Below are 26,411 nucleotides of genomic sequence, written 5' to 3' on the forward strand. Positions count from 1 at the left end.
TCTCTCTCTCTCTCTCTCTCTGTGTATATATATACAAATATATTCACAAAGAGAGAGAGAGACCCATTACATATATATATGTATACAAATATATACACAAAGAGAGAGAGAGAGAGAGGCCCACACATACATCCACACACAATCACATACACAGAAACATGCAAACATATAAACAAGCAACCGAGGGTCCTGTGGCACCTTTAAGACTACTTCTGTTAGTCTTAAAGGTGCCACAGGACCCTCTGTTGCTTTTTACAGATTCAGACTAACACGGCTACCCCTCGGATACAAACAAGCCACAGCCATACACCTAAAACCACGTACACACAAACACTTTCAGACATAGACCTAAAAAGATACACAGGCGTATACAAAACAAATACCTACACACAAATACAGAACATTTCTCTCTCTCTCTCCCCCCTGGTATATCAGGATAGAGATAGAAGTAAGTGTTTAAACATCAGCCCATTTCCAGAGCGATGAATGAGCAGGCCAAGCAGATCTCTAACTTGGTAGCTGAAATATTGACACTAGGGCTCTGTTGACACTGGATTCCGTTGACACTGGAATCCGGAGTGCTTTGCTGCTAGCCTCGGTCCAGATTCTGCTCTGAGTTACCCAGATGTACATCCGGAATAACTCCGGATGAGATCAGAATCTGATTTACTGGAGAATGCAGTGCAGCCATCAGGATATGGGCTTCATGGTGGTTTATTTTGTCTCTCTGAAGCGAATGAATTTAATCCCAATTTACCAGCACTTTCCTTTGTTACTTACAAAACATCACAAGCGAGCAGGTCACGCAGAGCGATTTCTGGGCAGGGCAGAAGCGGGGTTGCACAAGAAAAAGAGTTGCTGACTGGCTTCCAAGACAGACAGAAGAAAAAAGTAAAGAATAAGGCAGAAAATGCATTTGATGGAAGCTGGTATACAGGCGTGGTTTTGAGCCACATTTGTGCAATCCGCTTTCTTCCAGTTAACGCGTTGGGTGCCGTTGACATTCTAGAGACAAACAATGGGCTGGGGATTATATTTCGGATACCTTGAAACAATGGGGTTCAGAGAATCAACAAACCAAATTACTGGCCCCTGTGAGTTAAATTTAGAAACCCCATTTTTTTGTCTGGTCTTCTGGCGTCTGGAATCGGTCTTGGCTAATCAATTAACTAGAAGAAATCGAGACTTTTATGTATGTTTGGAAAGAGATGCATATCCTGAAGGTTTCTTCTAGGTATATTACAGGATTAAACCCATTGATCATATATTTCCTACCCTCCCCCCACTGGAATCTAAAATAAACAAACCAAAACACCGTGAGCAATAATGCAATAAATCACATTAGCATTATCCCCGGCTTCATTAATATTTGATTTAGGATCCATTCTAAGCGCAGAATGGGTTCAATCATTTCTGTACTTCTGGGGCATGGAGAGCGCTAGAAATCTTCCGAAATTTGCATTCAGGTATATTCGCTTTTATAACTAGTCTGAGATCTCGGTTGGCGAGACAAGCATAGTGATTTAATGAACTGGTTGCTGTAATTTATTCAATGCAAATAGATTCGGCAGAAGCGCACGGTACAATATGGTGGAGGTCAGGCGAGGGTTTGGTTTCGAACAATGGGCTATTTGCCTACCTGTTTGTATCAGAGGGGTCCTTAGAGCAATGCCTGATGTATTCCATAACACACATGAGTTTTGTACAAGGGTCTCCTTCATGCAAGAACTTGTGTGGTTTATAACCCACCCACGCACATATACTGTCGGTAGAAGAGGCATCTTTGAGCAAGGACTTCTGTATCCTAGTTTTTATATTTTTTACACACACACACACACGACTCTATACAACTGAGTTGCTCCACGCCTGAAGTATCAGAGGGGTAGACGTGTGAGTCTGAATCTGTAAAAAGCAACAGAGGGTCCTGTGGCACCTTTAAGACTAACAGAAGTATTGGGAGCATAAGCTTTCGTGGGTAAGAACCTTACTTCTTCAGATGCACTTCTTGCATCTTCTTGCATCTGAAGAAGTGAGGTTCTTACCCACGAAAGCTTATGCTCCCAGTACTTCTGTTAGTCTCAAAGGTGCCACAGGACCCTCTGTTGCTTTTTACAGATTCAGACTAACACGGCTACCCCTCTGATACTAGTGAGCCAAAGGTACGTGTTCAGAGTAACAATACAGGACTGGACAAATGTCATATAATTTAGTAACAGCCACTAGTATATGTTGTCAAGTGACTACTAATGGAAGGGAATCAAGCTGTACTTTAAGCATAAGAGACTTCATATAGGGGCATATGTAACATTCTAATTAACCGTAATACTTCATAGAATTTTAAATAGTAGTAATGTGAAGATGGTATCGTGAAGGTTCCCATGTAACTGCTCTGCATATATAATAGTTCACTAAATGGGAGTCCTATCTGTTCACGAAGTGAGACTTTGCTTTGAGACTTGCAAATGAAAGGCAGTGTAGACCCAAGTATTTTACCTCCCCTCCCTCCCCAGAAAAGAAAAGGTGGCTGGCCTAAGGGAAGAAAAGGAAACCTCCAAAGGAATTTTCAGCTCCTCGTGCCCCTACAACAGGGTAGGTGTGTTATAGTAGCATTATGTTATTCAGATAATTTACTGTGCTCTTAATATGCTCTCTTGTATGCAGTATATTAAAGCAACTTGGGGCTCTGAACTGTAGAGATTTAGAGAATGCTAAAGGCTTTGGGAACGGCCTCTGAAGTCAATAAAATATTTATAGCTTGGAAATGTTAGAAATCCTCAAACTGCATTTTGATGGACACCTTTTATTAATCCCACCAATAGAAAAGTGCAGGGATACAGTGAAATGGCTAAAGGGAATGTATTGTAAATTGAGCAGTCATGTGTCCTTGCAATCTATAGGTTAATGCAGATTTGTGTACCCACATGGGAATTTTTCTTTAAAATGATTTGAGGGAAGGTTCACTTAGCCATGTGTGAGATTTATAACTAACAGTTCCCTAACTTTATAAAGGATTAACTACCAGGCAATGTTTCACATATATATTTCAATATATATGTAAGCACAAATGAATCTTACTAGTTTATGTATTGTTAATTGCTGATATTTTGCCCACTGTTGGTATTAGGTATGTAATATTCCTGAATGAGCGGAGAATTAAAACGAAGGCCAAACATCCAGATTTGCCTTTTACTGAAATAACCAAGATGCTGGCTGCTCAATGGTCTCAACTTTCTCAAGCAGGAAAGCAAGTAAGCCTTTTCATTATCATCTTATAGCATTAAAAGAGGCAGCGAACTAGAAAAGGTATATTATAGCAAGTATTGTATCTCTTGCAGAAATATATTAAAGAAGCAGAAAAGGATAAGCAAAGATATATGAAAGAATTGAAAGCCTATCAAGACTCTGAAGCCTATCAAGCTTTCTTAGAGAGAAGAGCAGTTCACAAAGTGAGGACCCTGTGTGGTAAGTTAGAGAACAACCATGTCAGTTATTTTAAAGAAATGAAGGACTATCCCATTCATACCCTAACTAAAATTGCTAGGAAAAGAGTTCTTGGAGACCCCGGTTTTGAAAACATCTCACTGTTACTAGAGTCTAATTTTGTCAGACTATTAATTATAGTATCATAATTAAGCCTTAAAATTGAAGAGAAGCAGAGCTATATTGTGGATGTGTTGAAGTTCTCAGTTGAAGAAATATTTTGCAATGATTGTTTACGCAAGTATGTGTGATATTGTAGATTAATAAAAAGGTGCTTTAGTGTCTACATTTTATCTGATTTGCCTTTCAATTATTATTATTTGTCATCATGTTTAGGCTTACTGTCTGCCTCCTTGCTTGCCCTTTAAGCCTGAATGTACTTTTAGAAACTGACACTCTATGGAATAAAGTGAAGAAAGGAAATAAATATTGGATTGCTAAAACAGTGCACCTCTTCTTACAAGAGAGAGGAAAGAGGCTGAATTGTCAGCGATTGTCTTTTTTTACACCCTAAATTGCCCAGTTTGTGCCTATTCTTTTTCAATTATGCATTGCAGTGCTTACAGCAGATCCTGTAATTCAAGTTTACAACTTCTTGACCCTGTATTCTGTAATTCAGATTAGAATTGTGGGTATTATAGCAGTAAATACCCATTGCTAAATAGAATTACCATACTTTAAGTTTCTATTGCCTGTGCAAAGAGCTCTTGAAAGAGACTGGCACTTTATTTTCATTATTGCTTGTATTGCATTGTACAGTAATTTTGGTAGCTATCTTTGTAGTTAACACAGCAAGTTTCTTTCTGCTGGGAGCAGTTCAGTACACTATTTCGGCAGTGATGTGACCTGAGCAATTAAAAAAAAAAAAAAAAAAAACTTTGTTAAAGGAATGTCATGCTATGTTTAAGATTTTGCGAGGGAGTTGAGAGAGAATCTTGGACACTTCCTTTCAAACCCTCTGGAGGAAGAAAATGATAGGGCAAGTAGCTGTTTATGAAGATTCAGAGAAGTGTCTTTTAAAAAATATATACTTTTGTGTAGATCTTATGCTAGTTTGGTGTGCTTTTTCATTTTGATGTGCCTAAAAATCTAACCCCATTGAAGGAAACAAGTATTTTTCCTTCGGGAAAAGAAAACATTAAGAATTTTTTATCACATTATAAAATATAACGGATGGTCCCCTTAAGATTCCCACTAATATATTGTGGCAAAACCTGCGGACCACTAGACCAGTTATTAGTTGAAAGTTTTGTGTTTTTTTCCCCAAAGTTGCTTAACTTGTTCTCTGTATTACAGTTAAAATAACAGAACTTGGTTTTTCCTTCAGGAACAATATCTATAGGAAGTAGATCTGAGAATGAAGCTCTTGCTTTGTCAACAATAGATGTAAGTACATTGAAACTGTATTTGAGGTGAGGGTGGGAGGGAGGAAGTTGATAAGATTTAACTAATTAATGTCAGCTAGCTTATTTTAATAATGACATACAGTGTTGTACTCACACAAAAACTATTCTAAAAGAATGTTAACGTCACAAAGTCAAGTACTCAAAATTTAGGAAAGGCCAGAATTAAGATTGTCTTTGCAACCCTATTTTTACCTCCTTGTGTGCATGCCTTAAGATTAGGGCTTCTAATTTTGATTTTAACACTTCCAATATAAAAAAATAAAATTAAATTGGTGTTTATCCAATGAACAGCAGAAATGGCTATTTTTATCTACAGTAGAACCTCAGAGTTATGAACACAAGAGTTGCAAACTGACTAGTCAACCAGACACCTCATTGGGAACCAGAAGTACACAGTCAGGCAGCAGAGACCAAAAAAAAAAAAAGCAAATACAATACTGTGTTAAACATAAACTACTAAAAAAATAAAGGGAAAGCAGCATTTTTCTTATGCATAGTAAAGTTTCAAAGCTGTATTACGTCAATGTTCAGTTGTAAATTTTTGAAAGAACCACCATAATGTTTTGTTCAGAGTTATGAACAACCTCCATTCCCAAGGTGTTAGTAACTCTGAGGTTCTACTGTAATGACTTGTCTATGTGGATCAGTAATTGTTTATTAAAGGGATGCAATTTCTAAAGTGCACTAATTTGTTGTGCATTAATTGTGCTGTGTAGACCCTGTTGGTGCACACTGAAGGTACATCTACACTGCACACTTCTTTTGGCAGTGTGTAGAGTACATCCACTACATGCTCCCCTGGCACAGGTATAAATAGCTGTATAGATGGTGAGGCACTACATAAGCAAGGGAAGGCATGCCTGAACCCTGTGGCTATGTTCCCTACACGGCACTCTCTTACCCAAGCATTGCCTCCGTTGTCATCACTGCTATTTTAGCAGTGCCTCCCCCGCTGCTGGAGCCTTTCCCCACCAGAGCCTTTCACTGATGTGTAGCTACATGCCACAGTGTGGACACAGCCTGCGTTTCAGTACAGCGGGTAGCAACACATTCACAACACGCTACCGCAAGTGATGTGCAGTCTAGACATAGCCTAAATGTTCCTTAGTGCACTTTAATGTAGTGCTGTTTGAAATAGTGCTACATTAAAGGGCGCTATGGAACATTTACAAAGGGATTACTCATACTAGTATATTCTAGTGTAGTAAGTAACGTATATAATTTACATTATTCAATACACTATATACAAAGAGAGAGCTCCAAAAAACCGCAATTTTTGGACATCTTCATAAAACTCAAAAATTGCTAAAAATAAACTCCCCAAAATAAAATTATTAAACCCTGAAAAACAGAAGCCCTATGATAAATCTTTAACTAAATGATCACATATTACTTTTCCCATTAGGATTCTTCCTCATTCAGTGCACAGGATGGACGATGCTCAGTGCATGAATCAGTGTTGCATATAATCCTTTGTCTGATTTAAAAAAAGCAAAACCAAATTCTTTTACTTGGAATTGTGGCAACTTGAAATCTGCATTCACTTGAACATAAAGCTGTGACAAAAATTTATGGAAAGTAATTGCTCTATTGAATATACTCAATTATTTTTCAAATGTACTGCTAATAAGAGTGTGACCTGAGGCAGACTACCAAGCTAGCTGAAGAGCTGGGAGTAGAAACTATTTCTCCATACTCATAGTGCCAATCTCTCTCCACAGGATCAAAGTGACTCTTTACATGGGCTATTTTATTCAGTTGTTTTACTGTGCATGTTATTCTGTCACACTTAAAACAAGCTGTCTTGGCTGCATTTCTCTATTGTGGCAGCCTAATTTTTCTTATTTCATTCACTGTACATGCCTCAGCACTAATACTCCACCATACATCTGGATAACTGTAAGCATCTTTTTCCCAGGGTGGCACTTTACACCTGGTTTATGTGTTTTATAGTGACCCACCTTCTGTTTTAGTGACTTCTAACCCGCATTACAGCACATTTATTTGTTATCAGCTTAGGGGCTTGACCAGTAAACCAGAAGACAATAATAGTGCTCTCCTTTGACATTATTGCACATTTCAGCACTTCCTTAAAGGAAGAAATAAAACCACTTAGGCCCAAATCCTCTGCACAGCCCAAGTAACTTACCTCAGTACTGATGATCTCCTGTGAGAAAAAGTGGATGGAATCCTGCACCCCAGGCAACAAAGCTGCTTTGGGGGGTGGAAGGCCACAGAAAATGGAGTAAAAGACTTGAATAGCAGTGGATTCTCCTGCCTCCACTTTCACCCACTGCAGCCTCGAATATCCCCAGAGTGACAGGGCAAAGGAGCTCCCATGGTGAAGTCCAGTTAAACCAATATCACTGTCCCCATGGAGAGTTTGACCTGTGTCCATGGAGTCAGGATTTGCCCCCAAAACCAAAAAAAAACAAAAAACAAAAAAAAAAAAACCTACATAATTCTCATTGTCTTATGAAATCTCTTTGTGACCCATGCCTTGATGGGATTTGGTTTGTATTAGCAGCAAAGGCAGTTTCGGGGGTTTTTTTGTTTTGATTTTTTTGCTTGCAGTAGGTAATGTTTCTTAATTACTCATTATTTAGCAGATATTGACAGATCCTTCTAATTCTCCCTATTCTGCCTCTTTCATCAAAACAGAGAGATGAAAGCAATGACCTGTATTGTCGGACATGTAACCAGTTTTTCAGTTCTTTTCATAACAAGAAAGAACACCTTATGGGAAAGTAACACTTACAGAATTTAACAGATAGTGTTAAAATGATTTTCAATTGTATGCTAATCAAGCTAGTTTGCAATTCAAACAGACTATCAACTGGTAATGGAACTGATATAAGATGGTTCACAAATCTAGTGTATTAAATAGCTGGCTGTTAGAGCACATAGCGTTTTCATAATTATAATCGGTGTCCCATTATAAGACTGATTTTTCTCAAATATATACTTTGTAACTGAAAAAGAAAAATCATCATGCTTTCACATTTTTTATTGACTGGAATTTTTTTTTTAATAATTAAGTGTATTTAGAAATTAAAAACTTACTCATTTTTCTTAATAATTTTGTGAGTTAATATTTTGTATCATCTGTTTTCCCTCTAGCAGCCCAGTGATCTCACAAAATTCTAATTCATAGGAACTTCAGCTTATGCATCAGGCAGCTTTCAAGGAAAGGAATAATAAAATGTTCAAGAAATTGCTATTTCTAAAACTAGGCACAAAACTCCATTCTGTGATGGCCCTTGTCATAGATGAGTTATTTCAATGACAAAAGCACGGAGGCTCTGATTTTTGCTTGTGATGGAGCGTGCTTTACTCATCCAGGATTTTCACCACCCTTTCAAACGTACCAAGTGATCTGTTTCATTTTCTCTGACACAATTTTCTTACGATTTCAGTACTAGTCGGAGAACTGGGATTTTGGTTTCCTACAATTGATAGCTTGGCAAGTACTGTCCACTCCTTCTGTTTGAAGAAAGAACAGGAGTACTTGTGGCACCTTAGAGACTAACAGATTTATTAGAGCATAAGCTTTCGTGGACTACAGCCCACTTCTTCGGGAGCATATTTATTATGCTCTAATAAATTTGTTAGTCTCTAAGGTGCCACAAGTACTCCTGTTCTTTTTGCGGATACAGACTAACACGGCTGCTACTCTGAGTCCTTCTGTTTGATATGACCTAGTCTTTCCACCTTTAAAAAAATTGGGAAAATAAAATAAAAGATTAAAAAAAATGAGTAGGCAGTTCCAAAAAACCAAAACCACTTTGATTTTAAAAGGATAAGGGTGCTAAGTGTGAACAGGATACTTGCCTATCATATCACTTTCAAAACCCAGGCATTTCCTTATTAATGTATTTGCTTTTATTTGTTCGTTTGCTTCACATTGTAAATCTTAAGGAGCCCACATAAAGAATGCATTATTCTTATTGAGAAAAGGAAATGCATATGGCATCGCAACAAAACCTTAACTCTGATAATAATGCTATTGGTTCTACAGTAATTACAAAAAAAATCACAAAACCCTCTAGGGAGAAATAAGTAGTGACATACGTACACATTAGTGGTTGGGAGGGATAGCTCAGTGGTTTAGCATTGGCCTGCTAAACCCAGGCTTGTGAGTTCAATCCTTAAGGGACCATTTAGGAATCTGGGGCAATAATCTGTCTGGAGATTGGTCCTGCTTTGAGCAGGGGGTTGGACTAGATGACCTCCTGAGGTCCCTTCCAGCCCTGATATTCTATTCTAAGTCCATATACATATATTTGTACAAAATCAACAATATTGTACTGTTTTACTATTAAAATACATGTATAGCAGTATTTCCAAAACACTCCAATTATAATTATTATACAAAAAAATTTCTACTGCCAATTGATAAATATATTTAACTGATACTTGCGAGTTTATACTAGAAGATGACCTCTGAAAGTGTGTTTTGAACTTCAGTGCCTATAAAGCTCACTGATTTCAGAGGTACCCTGGAGAGACCTGACTGCAGCATGTACAGCCATGCTCTTGAGTATGGGGTCTGAAATCCAGTCTATTAGATAGTTTAGGTGGGTTGTCTGATGATAACATGCTGAAAGGCCAGCTATTCTGCAGAAGCTTTATGTTGGAATCTTCTCTTTTTTCCATGATTTAACAAAATGTAAATTACTGGCTCAATTTGATTTCATAAGGTCCCTTTTACACATCAAAGTTTTGCTGGTCTAATAAATGTTATATAATATCAGGCTATTTCTGTGTATATAAAAAAAAAGTATAATCACCAATAAAGGGAGCGAGGGGAATACATCACCAATAAAATATCAATAGCTACCAGAACATTGTATTTAGGATAGTTCACTATTTTTCCCTGTTCTGTGTATAAGGAAATGTAGAATGCTGTCGCATGGTAACCGTTGGTATGTGGTGACTGTTTAGTGCTCACCACTGTACCATCGAAAAGTTTTACTTCATATAAAAACTTCAACTACAGTCAGGCAAATCTTGGTTATTCCACAAATGTGGAATACAGCAATGTCTTTGATTTAAGAAGAATTAGTTAATTTTTTAAACCTGTTTAATTGTTTTATTTATTTTATTTTTTTGTCCAGGAGAGTTTGAAAAAGAAACTGCTGAGTTCTCTAAACATCAGAAACTGCAAGAAAAAAAGGAGGAAAAAGATGAGTCAGAAGAAGAAATTGACTCTACAGATCTGTTTCAGTTTGGGGGCCTGACCTCCCAGAAGAACTTTGCGTCATCTGATTTTTGTTTTTTGCAGGCGTTTATCTTCAGACTTCTGAAATGTAAGTTGTATATTCTGTAAAGTAAGTTGCAGAGAGAAGTCTTTTTTTGATACTAAATGTCATCAAACTGGAGCCAGAGGTGATCCCCATCACTAGGACAATATTATTCGAGGCCCATTACCTCAGAACAGCCTCAGCCTCAGAAGAAATCGGTATCTGGAGTGTGGAACTCCTCTACAGAAGGTCAGTCCTGTATCTTTGCCTCGCTGCTTCCGAGTATTGGCTCATACAAACAGACCTGAGCTGTCAATTCAGTCCACTCCCAGTGACTGTTGAGACTGCTACTTTGTTGGCTGCAACAGAATGGTTATCCCTGATTCCTGCGGGTCAGCAGCCTACATCTGTTCCAACTATGCCAGAGGCTATGCTGTGGCTGTCAGTACTGCCTTCACCTTTGCTTCAGGCTGAGGACCCTCATCTAGGCTAGGTGCAGTTCCCCATTGGCACTGGAACACTCCAGTCAGGCTCCATCACCTTTGGGCCTGGTACCAACTCTTTACATTTTCTGGGCTGGTACCAGCTCCTCCATGCCACACTTTACTGGTGGCTAGGAAGCCATCCATTCTTCCTCCAGTATTGCGTCCTTGACATGGATCCAGACCTTGGTCACCGTGGTCCTCTCCTGGTTCCTGGAATATTCTGATTCCTCATCAGACTCCAAGGTAGACTCTCAGGTATCCTGATACTGAGAGTCTAGAGCTTCCTCACATTCCCATTCCTGCACTCACTGACAGGGTTCTGAGAGGACCTTAGCCAGGGATTGTGATGCTTGGGACAGATGTGCCTAGGGCCCAGTCCTATACAGTGCCCTCAATGCCTCTACTGGATGCCCAGGGGGATGCCTCCAGGTTCCAGATCTACTTTACCACTTCCCAATACAAGTAGGTCTTTCAGGAGGTGGCCTTCTCCTGCCAGTACTGGGAGACCAGTCACGGTTCATATCAGTGAGCCTTTGGACCTCAAGCTCAAGACTTCTTTCAGCCCATTCCAGAACAGTATAAGCCATTTTGGGCCAAAAGAGCAACCTTGGGAGCTTTCACCCTTGCCGGTCATGCAGGCATCCTGCTCATCACCTGATGAGGTCCTGATACCAGAAAGATCCTCCCAGGTACTGGATGACTTTAAGGTACATCAGGAGCTCCTCAAGAAGATGGCAGCCTCCCTGGGCATTCAGACTGTTTGATTGATATTCTCCATGCCACCGCACCAGGAAGGTTGTCCTGCCCATAAGTTAGGCCATTATGCAGCCGTCCAAAACCATCTGGTAAATCCCTGCCTCCTTTCCAGTTGTAGTCAAAAGAACAGAACATAAATATCAGGTTCTATTCCAGGGGTTCGAACAGTTCTGTTTATATCCCTCACCGGATTCACTTGTTGTGACTGTGGTGAGTGAGAGGAGCCATCAGGGCAGAGATAAGGCTACCCTCAAGGACAAAGATGCCAAAAAGCTTGGTAGAAAAATGTATTCTACAGCAAGTTTATAATTTCACATTACCAGCCATGACACTGTGTTGTCACAGTGTAATTTTTCAAAATGGGAGGCAATATCTCAGGTTGCTGGCAGACTACCGAAAGACTCCAGTCACTCATTGCAGAGGGACACCTCATTTCTCGATCAGTTCTATGGCTTCTTTAAATGCAGCAGATTTTACAGCTAGGGCCATGGCAACAGTGGTGACTGTGCACAGATCCTCCTGGCTGCAGTCCTCCAGGATTCCTGGGGAGATGCAACAAACAATTGATGACTTTCCTTTCAAGGGATGTGCTCTGTTCTCATCTAAAACCGATAAGGCTTTGCATACACTAGTGGACTCAAATAGTGTTGAAATCCTTGGGCCTCTATATGGTGATGACAGAGGAGACAAGATATCGTCTTCAATACCAACCCAAACAGTAATACTATCCTTTTTTTGTTAGGTTGACCAAGGTCACAGAGAGGAAAAATGATCCCTTCTACTTCCTTGCACTCTTCAGCTTGGCAGCCACAGGCCCCAAATTAGTCATTTTTACTCTTATGTCTCAGATGGCATACTATTTGACCTGGATCTCATTGGTCTTGGATCTATGTCTCAGATGGCATGCTACTGGACCTGGATTTCATCTTTCTGGGGCAGGTTGTCCTTTTTCCTACATGCCTGGCAGGCCATCACCTCAGACAAGAGGGTGCTAAGCATGGTGAAATTGAGATATACCCTCCAGTTCCTTTCTATCACCACCCATAATCCTCTGCATAAGGACAAGTAGAGTTTCCGCAGATCATTGGCTGTTTTCCTGGATAGGACAAAACCCTTTTGGGCGTCTGCCCTGCTCTGCATTTCTTATGCAGAACGTCTGAGAGGTCATCTGGTTACAACTGAGAGTCTCTCATAATGGATCACCAACTGCATTTCAAAGTGTTATGCTGTCAAAGGAGAAATGCCTCCTGACAAACTTACGATGCATTCGACCAAGCATGTTTGACCTCAGCAGCATTTGTGGCTAACATCCCAATTATGGATCACTGTAGACCAGTGATACAGTTTTAGACTCAGACGTTCACCAGGCATTATGCAATGTCTGCTGTATCCCAGGAGGATACAGATATAGGGAAGGCAGTCCTACAGTCCCTGTTACGCTGAGATTCCGAGCCCCACCCCTAGGGTAACAGCTTGGCAGTGACCTACAGTGTGGATACGTGCAGGCACTCAAAGAAGAACAAACAGTTGCCTTCTTGTAACTGTTCTTTGAGATGTGTTGCATACGTCAATTACACAACTCACCCTCCTTCCCTGACGCATCAGAGTCTACCATTGGTTCTGGTGCAAAGGAACTGAAGTAGGGGCGGAGCAACTTTGCCCCTTTATACCCTCACTTTGGAGCACAAGGAACAGAGTGGGTGGGGCCGCCCCTATGCATACAACTAGGTAAAACTCTCATGCACCGGTGTATGCAATGCACACACACTACAGCGTAATGGAACACATCTCGAAGAACAAGTTACAAAAAGATGAGTAACCATATTTTATCTTTATTTCAATACCTTGATAGTCATCTGGCATGCTGTGACTGTATAGTAGTTCACCTTTGCTGTCATATATCTTTGCTATGTAGCGACCTCTAACTTTGAAATTGACCCTTAGTGGGCAACTTTGGTGTAGGTAGGGTTAGCTGTAATTTCAGTTCTGTTTCTTTTCAAAGGTATGTAGAAAATATTACAAACTGAATTGAAAATTATTTTTTAACAGTTAAAGAGTTTGAACTTTGTGAACTAAAAAGAAGTTTGACAAAGGCATATGGAGAACAGGAAAGTTTAAAAAAGCAGTTGGAGGATCTAAAGGTAAATAATCCAATGTCTGAACATCAAGCGTGCACACAGACATTAAGGTTTCTGTTCCTTTTGTAATCCTACTCTACTTATATGAATTTTCTGGTGAGTCTTTCTGTACTCTGAAAACATTTGAGATCTGGTATAAATTGGCACAGTTCCATTCAATTCAGTGAAGCGACAGCAGTTTAAACTAGCTGAGGCTCTGTCCCCTTGTTATTTTATATCACTCTTGTTATTCCTCTCTGAATTCTTTGAGGTATGTAATGTCCAGAACTGAACTGGTGAGGCCCAAGTACAGCAGAATAACCACTCTATTTGTCTTGCAGGTAATACTCCTGTTAATGCGTTCCAAGGGCCTGATCCTGCGGACAGGCATATGGACTTTTACCCCCAGATGGAGTCCTGTTGATTTCAGTGGGACACTTGAGAATGAGGCTTTGTGTGTCCATGTCGATTTGAGTGTTGAGGCCCAATATGGCATTTGATTGTTTGTGACCAGCATTAAATTTAGCCAGATTCAGACCTGTTGGCGGTCTGGGGATAGTTGCAGGTCAACTCCACTGAAGCAAGGAGTTCCTCATTTACACCAGGTCTCTCTTTGGCCTTTCCTTTCATGATCCACTTTAATTCTCAGGTCTTTCTTTGCTGCTCTTTTTCTATCGCTTCCTACCCAGTTGTCTCTCATTTTTACCACTATGTTCATTACTACTCAACTTCTTGAATTTCGAATAATTTGTACTTCAGTTTTAATCAACTGGCTCAGTGTGATGTCTGGTTTCTCTCATTCATATGCATGTTCTTGCATTTGCAAATCTCAACCCCTTTGTAGTGAAAAAATAATTTGTCCTCCCCCTATCAGATTCCACTTTTGTACAAATGAGAAATGATGAAATTGCCAGAACAACACTTGGGAATAGAACCAAAAGTCAAATAACTTTTTCATTACCATGCTGAATTTATCTGATTAGTTCCATTTGGCAAATGGGTTCTGTGGGCCAAATGCTCAAATCTGGGAATAAAAATGAAATTTATTTTCTCATTTTTTTTTATGTACTGCGAGATGACTGTGTTATGTTCTTAAGCTAAAACACCTTTTGTGCAATTTTAGAATCAGCAGTTGAAGTTGGAAACGGATTTTGCATCCATAAAGGCATATAGCGGTACTTTAGAAAAAGAGTTTGAAAATTTAAATATGGTTCCAGTGCTGTTCCAGTTTCATCTGCAAATAGTGGACACTAGTAAGTCAATTTTTTTTTCTGTGGTTGATCTTTTGTTTCATTATTGTTCAACAGATACCATTAAAATCTTCTTCTGAGATAGTTTCTGTGAATATGATCATGGGACTTCTGGGTCATCAACAGTATGTCAACACTACAGTATAACACCCGCAGCTGGCCCACATCAGCTGACTTAGGCTACAGGGCTGTTTAATTGTGGTGTAAATATTTGGGCTTGGGCTCTAGGACCCCATGAGGGGGAAGGTTTTTTAATTGCAGAATAGACATACCCTGACTCCAGTCCCTTGCTGTCACAGGCAACTACATTCCATTCATAAGCTTGTCAGGTTTTATCTTATATTTAGTTAGGTTGTTTTCCCCCATTACTTCTGTTGAAAGGCTGTACCTGAACTTTAGTGCTCTGATGGTTAGAAAACTTCTAATTTCCCACCTACATGTACTAGTCATGTACTGTTTGTTCTTGTGCCAACATTGTTCTTGAGATTAAATACCCTCCCTGGTGTTTACGCCCCTGATTTATTTATAGAGAGCAATCATATTCCCTCTCAGCCTTCATCTTGCTAGCCAAGAGCTTTTAGTCTCCTCTCATAAGATGGGCTTTCATTCACCTGATCATCCTAGTAGCCCTTCTCTGCACCTGTTCCAGTTTGAATTCATTTTCTTGAACATGGTTGACCAAAATTATACATAGTGTTCCAAATGAGATCTTACAAGTGTCTTTCTCAATAACATTAATACTTTCCTATCTCTACTGGAAATATCTCACCTGATACATCCTAGGATCACATTTGCCTCTTTCATGCTGGCATCATATTGCTGGTTCATAGTCATCCTGTGATCAACTAATATACCCAGGACTTTCTCCTCCTCTATTTCCAATTGATGAGTCCCCAGCACATAGCCGAAATTCTTATTAATTCCTAAGTGCATGACCTTGCACTTCGTACTATAAAATTTCATCTTACTTCTATAACTCCAGTCCTCCAGGTCATTCAGTTCCTCCTGTATAATATTCCAGCTTTTATACATTTAATCTGTGCCATGTTAATTTTATATTATTCTTGTATTTTAATCAAAGTGTTATGCGATGCCAAGTCAAACGTGTTATAGAAGTCTAAGTATATTACATTAACACTTACCTTTAGCAACCAATTGTGTAATCTCGTCAAAAAGATTATCAAGCTAGTTTGACAAGATCTGTTTTCCATAAACCCAGGTTGATTTGCATTAATTACCATTTTTTATTAACTGAGTCCTGCATCAACTGCTCCTTTATCTTACCCAGGATCAATATCAGGCTGACAGGCCTATATAAGAAGTCATTCTTCCGCTCTACTCTGCTCTGGTTAGGCCTCAGCTGGAGTATTGTGTCCAGTTCTGGGCGCCGCATTTTAAAAAAGATGTGGAGAAATTGGAAAGGGTCCAAAGAAGAGCAACAAGAATGATTAAAGGTCTTGAGAACATGACCTATGAAGGAAGGCTGAAAGAACTGGGTTTGTTTAGTTTGGAAAAGAGAAGACTGAGAGGGGACATGATAGCAGTTTTCAGGTATCTAAAAGGGTGTCATAAGGAGGAGGGAGAAAACTTGTTCACCTTAGCCTCTAAGGATAGAACCAGAAACAATGGGTTTAAACTGCAGCAAGGGAGGTCTAGGTTGGACATTAGGAAAAAGTTCCTAACTGTCAGGGTGGTTAAACACTGGAATAAACTGCCTAGGGAGGTTGTGGAATCTCCGTCTCTGGAGATATTTAAGAGTAGGTTAGATAAATGTCTATCAGGGATGGTCTAGACAGTATTTGGTCCTGCCATGCGGGCAGGGGACTGGACTCGATGACCTCTCGAGGTCCCTTCCAGTCCTATAATCTATGAATCTATATTTACCCAGGTCATCCCATTTACTTGGGAAGTTAGTCTCCTGTAATGACACAGTTTCCAGTAATATTTATAGCTCTAATAATAATAAAGAGATCTCTATCCATATGCAAACTAAGCCCTAAGAATCTGCTATAGAACTACTACAATCCTTCACCAAAGTTATTTTGATCCAAAACAATTCTGTTTTACCCATGCAATCACTTCTTATTTCTTTACAGTCTACCACGTTATTGATACACAATGCAACTCCACCACCCTCACTTTTACTTCTTTCTCTCCTGAACAGCACATACCCTTCAATACCTGAATAACAGTCACGATTGCTATTCCATCATGTTTCTATCCTTTCAATATCTGGTGTCACGTCCTGTACTGGGTGTTCTAATTCCTCCATTTTGTTGTCCAGGTTCCTTACATTATTGGACAAGCATCATTCTCTCTGACCTCACCCTGTTGCTAGCCAGATTAGTTATAGTCCCTTTTGCTTCCCATGCTCCTATGCTCAAGTGTTCTGAATTAAAGCTGGAATAGTTACCACTAGGAAACGAAAATGTAAAGCCCTTCTGGACTGGATCCCACCATATCTTACTGAGCTTTTGACTGTCACAGTTACCAGGCAACTGCATCTCTGACCCCTCCTGATTTCTTCTTGCATACCCCCTCCCTAAGTCCCAGGCCTCGAGCCATCACCTCTCTCTTGCGGTGGGATCATGTGATGGTTGCACAACCATGGTTTCCCTCCACATGTCTGACTTATGTCAACTCCCTGCAATTCTGTTCCCTCTGAGACAGTGACAGTAGTAAGCAGTGACCCAAAAGCCACCTTAAAGCAAAGCATCATTTATTTAGAACAAAAATAGTTAAGAGAAGACCATCTTAAAAACAATAGGACATACTACACACATCTAGCTTACCAGGTGTTTAACCATATTCTAACTGGGGACTCTTCCGTAGAGCCTGTCTCTGTCAATTTGTCTCCCTGTAGAATTCACTGACACTCTCTCGAGAGCCTTGGCAACTCAACGGCCCCTTCACAGGAATCAAATAACTTTTTAACTGTTTGTAGGCCATTTGATTCCTAGCCTGGCAAAACAGCTGTGTCATTTCAACCTAGAGACTTGAAGTATGCCCTTGTCTCATAAGTATGCCCTTGTCTCATCATAATTGCCCCTGATGTTTGCTGCAAGATTGCTTATCTGGAACCATTGTGTACTGCCTTCTTGCTTTTTCTTCCCACAGCCCCCTATTAAGCTAAATCAGTGCATTCATACAGGAAAGTTTTATAACTTCAGTGTACAGTAATTCCCCTCACTGACCAGTGTTCATAACATTATTGCATATCCACATCTATCACACTGACATTCTGTGTACTAGCTCACATTAGTAGGTGCTCATCTTTAAGGTATGTTGGCATATAAAGTTTCTGCCTTTATTTTTGCGTCTGCTGCTCTGAGGTTCTTGATATCCTGCACAAATATCACAATATTAGTCTTTTCCTCCTTTCAAGAACAAGGATCTTGATTTTTTTCTTTTCCAAAGGCTTTTGTGCACATTTTAATATTTTGGTGTTTATTTCTGAGTGTTATGAAACACCTAGAAAACTGCTAGATAGACACCGTATAGACGCAAAATTATATAAATGTATTCATGTAATAATGAGGTCCACAGCTATACATTAACTATTTCAGTGATAGAGTGCAATATCCTTTAAATCTGGCATTCTAGAATTTGAGATGTCTTTGTTGAGGACAAATAAAGAATGCAGATTGACCTAGAGAGAACAGAAGTGCCCAAAACTGAGTAGCACAGAAGTATGGATAGAAAGTTAGGAAACAAGGTTCATCTTGGAAAGATGAATCCTCCTGGAAAAAAATTATCCAACCATTATATGCTTAATGGGGGACAGATCCCTGAAAAGCAGTAATGCTAGAAAAAGATCTAAAGGTGATAATGCACAGCAATGCAATATAACAGCAAAACAGCCAGTCTGTGTATTGGGTTGCATATACGCAGTGGTATCATGTATCAAGGAGATGATAGTCGCTCTCTCTGCACCAGTGGTAAGACCACTCCTGTTATATGGAGGTAGGTCAAGATGCTGGTAAACTAGAAGGAAGTCCAGAGAAGATTAACAAAAATTCTTGAGACTGTAATGGTTGATGTATGAAGAAAGAATGAAAAGCTAAACAGGAATAGCATGACTCTAAGACAATAGAGGTACATGATAACTATGTACAAGTGTTTGTAGAGTATAAAAAGCAAGTAAGGAAAGAATTGTTTTAGGGTAGTCTCAATGGTTATAACTAGAGCTGATCGGATAAGACTGAGGAAAGGAAAAATTAGGGTGAATATCAAGTAACAGCTTTTGGTAATGAGATCTGTTAGACTTTGAAATGGACTTTTAAGGAAAGACAAATTGATAGAACCCCTGTTGCTTGTCACCTGACACTAGACCAGGGGTCGGCAACCTTTCAGAAGTGGTGTGCCGAGTCTTCATTTATTCAATCTAATTTAAGGTTTGGCATGCCAGTAATACATTTTAACATTTTTAGGGGGGGTCTCTCTCTATAAGTCTATATTATATAACTAAACTATTGTACATAAAGTAAACAAGGTTTTTAAAATGTTTAAGAAGCTTCATTTAAAATTAAATTAAAATGCAGATCTTATCAGTTTAGTGCAGTGATTCTTAACCTGGGGTGTATGCACCCCCAGGGGGTGCGAGACATGTGAGATTTTTTTAGAAGGTAAATCATCAAAAACACAAATTAAGCAGAGGCACATAAGAACAACTACTTTGTTTCATCAAACCTATGTATTTATTAACATTATACATGTTTTAACGATTACTGTAATATACAAAGTTTTTAAGTTTTCAAGTTTTTAAGCTAATTGTAGTATAATTTTTGATAAGGGCTGCAGAGCGCTGGGACCAGGCCAGGAGCAGAGCCCTGGGTTGGCTGCCGGTACCCCAGGCTAGCAGGAGGGCTGAGCAGGACTGGAGGGCCGGACCCTAACTGGCAAGGGGCCGGGTGGCTGGAACCCCAGACCAGCAGCGAGGTGAGCAGGGCCAGCAACTGGTATCCCAGGCTGGCAACAGGCTGAGCTGGGCTGATGGCTGGGACCCTGGCTGGCAAGGGGCCAGCGGCCGGAACCCCAGACCAGCGGCGGGCTGAGCGGCTCAGGTTGCCGACCCCGCACTAGACTGAACAAAATACTTAGGGTGAGATCCAGGCCCCATTGAAATCAATGGCAAAACTCTCATTGACTTCAGCAGGACAAGATCTGCCCCTTAATGTTCTTTATGTAACAATCCTGTGTTGCCTTCCATGGCTTAGATAAGATAACCTAATAGATCTCCTCCTCCATTTCTAAATTCTGTGGGTTAAATACTGAAATCCTTAGCTCAGGCAAAATGACCCTTGACTCCAAAAAGAGTCCTACCTTCAGGATTTAGCCTTATGGACACTTTCTGATAGAAACTACAATATGCTAAAAGCCAAGGCCTGAGAGCTATTTTGATGTATAGTTCCCTTTGCTCACAACTGAACTTGATGTCTGAATCTTCTCACCTTTCTTTTTTTTTTAATAAGTACTTATAATAAGGGTTTTGCATAAAGTAAGACTATGCAGCCCTGTACTATGTTAAGTGGCTATATGAAGTCATTAACACTTCAGAAACAGTCAAACAATACAGTTGCTTTATTACATATGAAAATTTCAAAGACAAAAAAATTGAGGCAGTGAGATGATCACTAATATATAACAGACTATTATTTTTGTTACAGTACATTCACATAGAGCCTTGAATGGAAACATCTGTAGTTATTAAATCTTTTACACTTTTTTATATTTGCAAAGAACAGCTCAATTTTTCACCCTTTTTGTCATTTGGGAGCATTATTTCCATATAAAAATAATTTTTGTCCAATACTTATTCAAATTACTTTGCTTACAGCTGCTATAATTCCCAATTTTCATTACCTTTCATTATCCAGCAGTAGCTCCTCACTTTAAACTGGCACCATATTAATACTCTGCAGTTGCATAGAAGTGAACATCTAAAATGTACCAGTTGTCAGGTTGTTAATAACAAAAAGTAGCTGCTTTTTAAACATGCTTGTTTAGCATAAAACTAAATTACAATCATTTGTTTTGAAAATAGTATTGTACTTGTCACTGGCATAAATAAAACGTGTGATTGTACTTTAAAATGTAGCTGGAATTGTGGTTATTTGATTTAACTATTCCATCTGCATCACTTGCCTATCTGGGATGAAAGTCTAGCATTTTTTCTTCCTCCAGAATACTTCGCACAAACAAGCGGACGGTGTTTGTTGTTGTATCAGATATGAAAATGTGAAAAGTTCCTTTGCACTAGTCCTGCCTCCGATGACCAGAAATGATACAAATATCAGATGGCAGATCCTCAGCTGGTGTAAATGGTCATACCTGTTGTCCGCTGGACAGAAGATAATTTATACTAGTTGCAGATCTTCCCCCAGGATGTGTGAGAGAGGAGGGAATGCAGCTGGGAGGCAACTAGAGAGGGAGCTTAAGAGATTTTGTGGGAGGGAATCTACAACTGGGATAAGGATGGAGTGAGGAACCTGAATTTCAGAGGCAGCTGGGGAGGAATTTGAGGCAATCTTGTGATGAAAGTAGATGTGAGAGAAACTGGGAGACTTTTCAAAAGACAGGAGGGAGTCTGCATCTGGGGGAAGAGGTTTGGGGACCTCTGCATAGTCCAGAATCAGGATCATTGGAGAGGTAGGTGAGAAGGATGACCCAGGACACTTGTATGTGGGAGGGCACAGAGGCAGTGCAGTGAAAGAGCCATAAGAACATGTGGATGGAGTCAGGAGACAATTGGAAGTGGAAATAGATAATAGAGGCAGGAAGCAATTTCTCAGTTCTTGCTTCACAATCAGCAGAATACATTTTTGGAAATGTGTATTGAAGGGAGACAACACTGTCACAGGGAAGTGCTGGAAAATAAAAAATAGTTTTAAAGAAACCATTCTGGCTACAGTTTCAGGCAGTGGGAGAAAGGTAGTAAGTTTCTGTAATCTCCACAGCAACTAGACTCAGCTAAGAGAGCACACTAAAAAAAACCTCATATCTAGATGGACAGAAGGAAAAACAAGATATTTTAAAAGGTATCGGAAATTCAAAGTACTATGAGAATTACGGGTCATCTCCTCCTACAAGTGCTAATTTAGTACCCCCTCCTCAGCAGCTTTGGCTAGTGGTGCTCCAGCTATTAACTAAAGCTGCCTCCCACTTTGGGCAAAATTTCCGAGGGAATGAGGTGGCAAGAACACCTGCACTCATTCAGGTGTATGTAGCTGAATGATATGAAAGAATAATTTGTAATTGGTTAAATTCTACATCTTGAAGGCTTACAGAATGTTGAAAGTATCAATTTGTATGCTTGGGTATTGCATATTAAGCGCATAGGGTACAATATATGATGGGTCTGGAGTATGTTAATCTTCAATTTCTGTTGCTTTCTCTGCAATGAGACAAGTAGTCATCCAGTTTTTCATCAACTCTTTTCTCTCTCACCATAGCAACACATGCATAAAACAATCTGACCTTGTTGTAAAAGAGTGGTTTTGTCATTGAAGAACATTGTATCCTTTCAAACAAACAGCAGCTGGCATTTACACCGTCTTGTTTAATGGCTCTGATGTCTTAAGGGCTGAAGGAACCTTGGTCCAGAAACTAACATTCTCCCCCTCGCCCCCAACCTCTTGTCATCAGTTGTTTTGCTTTTGCAATCCAAATGTGAGTTTCAGAAAAATTAAGAAGAATGTTCCATATATTAAATTCCAGAAACAAAGTTAATTCAGCACTGTAGTTTGGATATTCTTTCTTCAGTATATTTAAAATATCAACTTATGTTTACCACAGCAACTGTAGTTTGTACGGGTCCCAGTGAGAACATGCAGTTAGCTACACAAGATATTATATATGGTGGTAAAATTTTCTGCATTCATATCAGCACACCCCAATTCAGTGAATTACTGTACTTAAGCATATCCCAAACTACTCATGTGAGTATTCCCATTAAGATCAATGGGACTCATCATGTGTGGAGCTAAGCATGTGCTTTAAATACCTTGCTGAATTGGAACTATGCAGCATGGCATATGGATGTATGCAGTTTGTAACAGGATCCTTAGATTGGAATTTCCCTACTTTTGAGCATTCAGATCTTAACTACAATGTTTTATTAGAATTGTTTTGATTAAATTTAATTTATTGGTTGTTTTCAAAGAAAAGCACAATAGGAGAACTGTGAGTGCATGTTCAGAGTGCATGCGTTACCTAGGGAGGTGGTGGAGTCTCCTTCCTTGGAGGTTTTTAAGGCCCGGCTTGACAAAGCCCTGGCTGGGATGATTTAGTTGGGAATTGGTCCTGCTTTGAGCAGGGGGTTGGACTAGATGACCTCTTGAGGTCCCTTCCAACCCTGATATTCTATGATTCTATTCTATGATTCTATGAACATTTGTGCAGTGTTCAAAAGAATACACTGAACACTTGCTTTGATAACTGCTCAAATTCATATAAATGCATTATGTACATGAGATTCAAATAAAAGTACCGAGTACATTTATCTGTATGTCTACAGGTATGTATGTACACACACAGAAAAAAATACAGCTTTTACTGCAATGTGCAGTTCTCCAAATCTAAGCTTGTTTGGGATTTTTTTTTTTTTTTTAAACAGAGAAATTTAAGATTTGAAAAGATGGGAAAATTCTAACAAACATCATCCCTCTTCCATGAATATCTTCCCAAGTCTTTATTATTTTTAGGTAGCCTTCTGTGTTCTTCAGAAACACATAAAATATGACTGGTATTAAATGATTTACTGAATATCATTATTTTTGTTTATGGCTGTTTTATGGTAAACTCAGTCATCTAAAACTAGTGGTTGTGTTTCATAAGCTGTTGTATTAAAGTAATAAATTGCAATCACTTTACATTCTCCTTAATCCTGAAGCATAAACCAGTATACCCTTTCAGCTAGTGCTGTAAATTACAATCCTCTGCTCTGAAGTTTGAAAATAAAAATAGCTAGGATGGAAAAGATGAGTGTGATGATATGGTCTTCTAGGTTCTTGCAAAAGTCTTTACCAGGATGGCGAATATAGGCATTTGAGGGAAGAATAAATCAGGAAGCTTGTTTGGTCACAGTCAGAGTTCCTGATGGATGAAAGGCTCAGAATGTACAGTGTACATCTTCTGGGCCCTTTTTTCATGTTATATTCAGCAGAAAGTATTTGTGAAGCTTTGCTCCTATATACCCTTTTGGGGGAAGCGTGAGTTGAAGGAGAGTGCACTATCAGGTTCTACTTTCATAGGACTTGTAGAAATTACTACATGATGGAAAACTGAAGGTACAACTTCTGGGATGGATTCTGCTCATTGAAAACCCACAAGAACATTTGATATGACATGTAATTATGAAGCATAAAATTGTGATTTGCTTTCAGCCCAGCTGTAAAGATGAAGGATGTTCTTTAAAATCTATAATAGATTACATTTTAGTGGCAGAACTTTGCAATTGCACCTTATTGTAGAAATGACTTCTAGCCATAGATATCTGTATTATTGGTTTTAATGATAATCATGTCATCTGTCAGATTTTTTTCCCTAACTGTAAAATGAGTATACTTAACCTGTTTCAAGGATGTCCAAGATTAATTAATGAACCCAATGCTGCAAAATTCCTGCTCATGTGAGTAATACCATTGATGTCAAAGTGATTACTCACAAGAGTAATGGCTAATCATACAAGGAAGGGGTTTTCAGGATAAACACTGAGTAGAAGTACTTTTATTAATTTTATAATGTAATAATACTCTTTCCCTTTATTAAAATCGTTTTTATAGATCTGGTCTTTAGCACTGAGGATGTACTATGGGACTGATATTTCAGCTCTTACTCACATGAGTATTCCCGCTCAGTAAGGGCTACTGTATTGGCCCTGTGTATGAGAGCAAACTGTTAAATTATACCAAAAAAAGATATTGTGTTAGCAGTAACATTATAGAATAGGGGGGAAATCTAGTATACTGCATATTAAAATGTTTCTGTAATAAAAGGTCTATTTTTCTGATAGACCTGGTCAAAAAATGAGATGTAATTTTCATAACATTGACAAAAAATTCATCCTGCAGCTTTCCATTGGAATTTCTTTGAAAAAATTCATCGAAATGGTGAATTTTGAAAAAGTTTGACCATTTCGACGTATGATGGGTGAGACACATAATATTGGAGGCTGATGCTATCTCCTTATTTAATTGCAATGGGGGTGTGTAGAGTCTTCCAGCATAGCTCTGGACATTCAGTTCTAATTCTGTGCTGTATACTTTAATTGAATTTAAAAAGTAGCTTGATACTCAACCAGTAAAAAAGGATTAATGTGTAAGATTACTACTGCAAGGTGCTGAGCTGTCTAAAACCCCATTGACTTCTGTGCAAGCTGGAGGTGGTCAATACCTATTGGGAGATAGTCAGCACCTTGCATGATTGGGGACTGAGATCTCAAATTGACATCAGGGATTGTTTCCTATTAAAATATTGTTTTAGAAACAAAGCACCTTTAATATCATATACTTAGACAACATTATTTGCCTTGAGTTCAAAATACAATACTTCCTCTGATATAAAAGCAGAAGATTAAGATGAGAAAGGACAAGTCCTCATCTTAGTTTTGCCCCCCTGCCCTTTGGACAGGAAACCTGCCCAATAACTCCATCCTGTGGAGTTATACCAGTAGAGGTTTTTGACAGAAAAGCAAAAGCACCTTTTCCCTGCCCAAGGTGTCTACAATATAATTATCCATTCAAATGTAATTACAGAATGGCTAAGTTATTCTTAAACAATCCCACTGTGTTTTCTGATAGACTCTTCCACATGCAAATAACCATAGATTAAAGTGGGTTCATGGGGGGGGGGCGGGAAATGATGGTATGGGTGACAGAGCAGCTGCCTAGGACCTAAAAGAAGAGAGCAGCTACCTTCACTCATACATAAGGGATTTTATTTGGCCTAATTGAGGTGGTGTACTAGTAGGAATTAGTCCATGTGTGAATTGTTTGTACTTTGCTTTCATTGTTTAGACAGTTCAGTGTAATGAACTGTCAGTCTTTCCTCTATTATGGGTTTACTTCCCAGTAGAGGCTTTTTCAAGCAAAGTTTTGTCTCCAGGGTTAATGCTGGAGGAGGTTTTCCCTTGGGACAGGCCAAAGAGGTTGAGGTTTTGGAGTAGGGAATGAAGAAGTTGAGTTAACCCAGTTAAATCTTCCAGGAGGAGGTTCCTGTGTGTCTGGAAAACTCTCTTTTATTGAGAATCTGAACTAAATATGCTGGAAGTAGAGGAATTTAGGATGCGATATTTTGTGAGTTTGTATCTCTCTCTCTCTCTCTCTCTCTGCATAATAAAAACTTGTGCACTGATTGGTCATTTTTCTTTGGGGACTATTTAATTTTCCTCCATAACAGAATACCCTACACTCAAACCTCCACATCTCACCTGTCTTCTGAAACCGACCCCTCATTTCTTAAATAAAAAAAGATGTAAAAGTTCAGTGCAATGCACAAATTTGTTGCTCATGTTTTTGATTGTTCATATGATGTATTCCATATGTTTTGCAGATATTTAGATTGTTCTTCTTTGGTCAAGGACCATGTCTTTCTGTTTGTTCTGTAAGATACCCCACTCCAAAACAATAATCCATTCAAATGGCATGGTGGCATCATAAGATAAAGTTTCTGATGT

At 39.2% G+C, this 26,411-nt stretch overlaps 1 protein-coding gene across 3 annotated transcripts in view; it reads left to right on the plus strand.

Annotated features, from left to right (window-relative positions):
- LOC117877961 overlaps positions 1-25,579 on the plus strand; it is a 44,725-nt gene extending 19,146 nt beyond the window's left edge. The window contains exons 3-8 of one of the 3 annotated variants that reach the window (XM_034771674.1): positions 10,004-10,195; positions 13,420-13,511; positions 14,611-14,740; positions 19,530-19,675; positions 22,189-22,251; positions 23,628-25,579. In XM_034771674.1, coding sequence (XP_034627565.1) covers positions 10,004-10,195; positions 13,420-13,511; positions 14,611-14,740; positions 19,530-19,675; positions 22,189-22,212 — 584 coding nt within the window. In that variant the 3' untranslated portion in view covers positions 22,213-22,251; positions 23,628-25,579. Of the gene's footprint in view, positions 1-10,003; positions 10,196-13,419; positions 13,512-14,610; positions 14,741-19,529; positions 20,819-22,188; positions 22,252-23,627 lie in introns of those variants that run through there. The other 2 variants (XM_034771675.1, XM_034771673.1) reach the window with 2 other exon arrangements.
- The last annotated feature ends 832 nt before the right edge of the window (positions 25,580-26,411 follow it).

The sequence above is a fragment of the Trachemys scripta genome, chromosome 5 (genome assembly GCF_013100865.1).
Source record: "Trachemys scripta elegans isolate TJP31775 chromosome 5, CAS_Tse_1.0, whole genome shotgun sequence".
NCBI lineage: Eukaryota > Metazoa > Chordata > Testudines > Emydidae > Trachemys > Trachemys scripta.